General features: G+C 56.5%; 1 protein-coding gene across 1 annotated transcript in view; it reads right to left on the reverse strand.

The window, feature by feature from the left end:
- The window catches only part of BMP1 (bone morphogenetic protein 1), a gene marked incomplete at its 5' end in the record, with an annotated part of 19,790 nt that extends 14,958 nt beyond the window's left edge, over window positions 1-4,832 (reverse strand). Inside the window, 5 exons of the mRNA XM_031065209.1 lie at window positions 2,433-2,557; window positions 2,891-2,996; window positions 3,113-3,291; window positions 4,596-4,713; window positions 4,799-4,832. Coding sequence (XP_030921069.1) covers window positions 2,433-2,557; window positions 2,891-2,996; window positions 3,113-3,291; window positions 4,596-4,713; window positions 4,799-4,832 — 562 coding nt within the window. The remainder of the gene's footprint in view (window positions 1-2,432; window positions 2,558-2,890; window positions 2,997-3,112; window positions 3,292-4,595; window positions 4,714-4,798) is intronic.

A 4,832-nucleotide genomic window follows, 5' to 3' on the forward strand; every position in this document is an offset into this window, starting at 1 on the left:
CGGGCAGCTCCCGCGCCTGGAGCCGGCCCAGCGCTGCCATCTGGAAGCCACATGAGGCTGCACACCGAGCTCCGCCGCCCCCCTCCCCACCGGCCCGCTCGGCTGGAAGGTGAAACGCTGCAAAAAAAAAAAAGCCCGCTTGAAACCTGGGCTCGCTGCCTTTTTTTCCCTTTGCGCTGGAAACAAAAGAAGGGGACGCTTGTGATCCACAGAGGTTTTTTTTCGGGAGGGCTCCTCCATTCTTTTTTTTTTGTTGTTGTTTTTTGCTTTCCCTCGCTCCAAACTAATCACTTTTCCTGCTCCCCTGAAGGCGGCACGGCCGTGGGGCCCCTCACAAAGGCTTCCCTCTCTTCCAGGCTGCTAATTAGTCGCTGGAATTAAGCGGGAGCGTGCGGGAGCCAAACTCCTTGCAGATGTTGGCAGCACAGCCCCGGAGCACGTGCCTGCTGTCGGGGCACTCGTGCCAGCCACCTCCTCCCCGCTCCTGGGACAATGCCACCGCTCACGGTCACAGCCCCAGAGCCCTCCGAGGTGACAACAGAGCTCTGCTGATGCTCTGCTCCAGCCCCGCGGGGATTTGTGGGCTCTGATGGGATCAGGATGTCCCCAAACCCCTCTGGGGGCAGGGGTGGGGTGGAGGAGGCTCTTGGAGGAGGCTCCGAGGAGGTTTCGCTCCCCAAGGGTGTTTGTGGGGTCAGAGGATGCTCTCAGGAGATGCTCTGCTCTTGGGGGAATGGTCTGTGGAGGATTTCTCAGGGGGATGCTCTTGGAAGATGCTCTGGGGGCAGGGGGATGCTCTTGCCTTGAAGGATTCTTTTGGAAGAATTCTACAGGGAGATGCTCTGTGTGGGATTTTTTGGGGGGTGCTCTTGCAGGAGGCTCTGGGGGGAGATGTTCTTTGAAGGATTTTTTGGGAGATTTTTTGGGGAGATGCTCTTTGGGGGAATTCTTTGGGGGATGTTTTTTGGGAGATGCTTTTTAGGGGAATTCTTTGGGGGATGCCTTTTGGGGGATGCTTTTTGGGGGATGCTCTTTAGAGGATGTTCTTTGTGGGATTTCTTTGGGGGATGTTTTTTGGGAGATGCTCTTGGAGGAGGGTTTTTCTTCCATTTAAGGATTCTTGGGGGGGATACTCTTCCCTTGAAGGATTCTTTTGGAGGAATTTTACAGGGAGATGCTCTGCGTAGGATTTTTTGGGGGATGGTCTTGCAGGAGGCTCTGGGGGGAGATGCCCTTTGAAGGATTTTTTGGGAGATTTTTTGGGGAGATTCTCTTTATATGATGTTCTTTGGAGGATGCTTTTTAGGGGATTTCTTTGGGGGATGCTTTTTGGGAGATGCTCTTGGAGGAGGGTTGCTCTTCCATTAAGGATTCTTTTGTAGGAATTCTCAGGGGAGATGCTCTTTGTAGGATTTTTTGGGGGGATGCTCTTGCAGGAGGCTCTTGGGGGAGATGCTCTTTGAAGGATTATTTGGGAGATTTTTTTGGGAGATGCTCTTTAGAGGATGCTCTTTGTGGGATTTCTTTGGGGGATGCTTTTTGGGAGATGCTCTTTGTGGGATTTCTTTGGGGGATGTTTTTTGGGAGATGCTCTTAGGGGATTTTCTTGGCTGATGCTCTTTGGGGGATTTCTTTGGGAGATTATTTTTGGGGACGCTTTTGGAGGATGCTCTTTGTGGGATTTCTTTGGGGGATGCTTTTTGGGAGATGCTTTTGGAGGATGCTCTTTGCAGGATGTTCTTTAGGGGATTTCTTTGGGGGATGTTCTTTAAGGGATTTCTTTGGGGGATGTTTTTTGGGGGATGTTCTTTAGGGGATTTCTTGGCTGATGCTCTTCGGGGGATTTCTTTGGCAGATTATCTTTGGGGATGATTTTGGAGGATGCTCTTTTGAGGGCTGCTCCAAGAAGATGCTCTGGAGAGGATTTTTTGGGTCAATGCTCAGGGTGGGAGTGTTATGATTAAAAGGAATTAAAAGGGACCATGGCTTGTCCCAGATGGGAGCAATGGTGAAGTCAGGTTGAGCATCCACCTTTCAAGGCTTTCACATCCCTTCCTCACTGCCTGAATCGTCACCTTTCTCCACTCATGGCTGTGTAATTTCCACATCTCCTGGAGTCTCCATTTGGCATCAGCGAAGACCCACAAATTGTCTGTGCACACCCAAGGCTCTTTTCTTGCAGGAATGGGCAGAGAGGGCAGCTGAGGACACCCTCACACAGGCAGATCTGCTCACAGCCCCCCAAAGTGGACGGAGGAGGCACCTTGAGTGCTCTTTGGGAAATCCCACAGCAGTGAGAACCCAAAACCCCTGCAAACAGGGAATCCACCCAGCATGACGCCGCTTTTGCCAAGATGTGGGGTAAAGATGAGGGAAATACAACCTGGGGGTGCTGCCCTGGGCTGTCAGTGCCCTCGGGGGGTGGCACTCACCTGGGCAGCGGTAGAGCTTGCGGGCCTGGGCAATGTCCCCTTTGCTGAGCCGTGTCCTCTGGCCGATGGCGGGCCGGACGCCGTTCACGTCGTACTTGGGCAGGATGGTGTCCAGGAAGATGCCCCTGGGGCAGGAAAGGGATGAGCTGGATGGGAATGGCCGGCCCTGCGGCCTCACTGCCGGGGAAGGATGCTAAAAACAGCCTGGCTAATTAAAGCAACCTGGCTAATTAAAGCCTGTGGGCCGGTGAGTCAGTGGGGACGTGTCCCCAGCGGGGACAGCAATTCCCTGCTCTGGGAAGGGACCTGAGGGGTTTCATCCCAGCCAGAACGCCAATGGGAACCTTTCTTGGAGGGAATTAGCTCTGTGCACAGCTGCTAACCACCCTCAGGGGTTGGGGACACGGTGCCATTGTGCCCAGGATGTGAGGGGACAGCAGGGGACACCCAGGCTGTACCTGGAGAAGGTGTTCCTGGCGTAGTGCATGATGCTGTCGAAGTCATAGGTCTCCCCCAGCGACTCCACCTCCTCAGGCTCCATCTTGAGGAAGTTGTATTCCTGCCCTGAGGAGCACAGGATGGGGGCACTGCCAGGGGAACCCCGACTTCGGCAGCACCCCGGAGCAGGGATGAGGAGGAGGAGGAGGAGGAGGAGGAGGAGGAGGGAATCTCATCCCCACCTGGCTGGATATTCTCCCTGATGATGGAGACGTGGTCATCCCTGTCAGGGCGCGTGTGCTCGTGCCAGAAGCCGATGACGTGGCCCAGCTCGTGCACCACGATGCCGAATTTGTCACAGTTTTTGCCGATGGAGATGGCCTGGGGTCCCCCTCCCCGGCGGCCCACGTAGGAGCAGCACCTGCAGGGGAGCAACCAGCTGGTTCCTGGCTCTCTGCTGTGGACATCTGTCACAGACATCTTCTATGGAAAATCCTTTCCTTAGGATTTTTCCTCCCGAGAAGCTGAGAGGCCTCAGGAACAAAATGCAAACAATGGTTATCTGCTGCTGTGGAATGCAACAGGTGCATCTGTGATTGGCCCATGTTGGTTGTTTCTAATTAATGGCCAATCACAGTCAGCTGGCTCTCAGAGAGAGTCTGAGCCACAAGGCTTTGTTATCATTTGTGACGGTGTTCACAGGGGTCAGAGGATGAAGGAAGAGACGAGGATCTGACTCCATGTTTCAGAAGGCTGACTTATTATTTAATTATATATATTACATCAAAACTATACTAAAAGAATAGAAGAAAAGGTTCTCATCAGAAGGCTGGCTAAGAATAGAAAAAGAAAGAATGATAACAAAGGCTTGTAAACGCTGGGCATGTGGGAATCATCCCTGATACAGAACTCCAGGCATCCTGCCCATGGGAGCAACTCGAGCCTCAGCTCGGCCTGGAAACCGGGAGAGCTCAGCTGCTGGCATGGCATGGCCCAGCACAGCATGGCACGGCCCAGCACGGCATGGCACAGCTGCACCAGGCCCAGATCCCGTGGTCCTGCTGCCAGGGGTGCCCGCCCGGTGCCATCCTTGCTCCTGCCCCACATCCCATGGTCCTGCTGCCAGGGGTGCCCACCCAGCTCCCTGGTGCCATCCTTGCTCCTGCCCCACATCCCATGGTCCTGCTGCCAGGGGTGCCCGCCCAGCTCCCTGGTGCCATCCTTGCTCCTGCCCCACATCCCATGGTCCTGCTGCCAGGGGTGCCCGCCCAGCTCCCTGGTGCCATCCTTGCTCCTGCCCCACATCCCAACCCAGGGGTCCCACCCAGCTCCCTGGTGCCATCCTTGCTCCTGCCCCACATCCCATGGTCCTGATGCCAGGGGTGCCCGCCTGGTGCCATCCTTGCCCCTGCCCTGCAGCCGAGCTGCTCCGTCCCTGTGCTCTGGACCCGGGCTCAGGGTTTGCGCCCACGCAGGGGCTCCCATTCCAGGGGAAATCCTCCTCCTAACCACCATCTGCTTGGCCAGGGCCGTGCCCTGACGCGTGAAGATGCTGAGCTCGTCCAAACCCCTGTTTCCTTTGGCTCCAGCCCCGCTGCAAGCCCGGGCTGGTGCCGCGCCACCGACCTCATCCCCCGGCGGCTGCGGCACCTCCTGCACCCCAAACAGACGGATCCCACCCCAAAACCGAGCCCCAGAGCGGGTCTGGAGCAGCCCTGCACGCACCCACAGGGCCGGTAGGTGAACACGATGTAGCTGTCCTCGTCGTTGCGCTCCAGGAAGGTGACACACGTGTGCTTCTCCCAGTGGCGCATGGCCTGCCGGAAGATGGCTCGCTGGCTGCCTGCGGAGGGGCGGCGGCGGGGTCAGCCCGGCGGGGAAACTGAGGCACGGCGGGGCCGGGCACCCCTCGCTGGGCTCTCACTCACCGCTGAAGTTGCCGCTGATCACGTAGGGGATGAC

Source organism: Geospiza fortis, unplaced genomic scaffold (genome assembly GCF_000277835.1).
Source record: "Geospiza fortis unplaced genomic scaffold, GeoFor_1.0 scaffold594, whole genome shotgun sequence".
NCBI lineage: Eukaryota > Metazoa > Chordata > Aves > Passeriformes > Thraupidae > Geospiza > Geospiza fortis.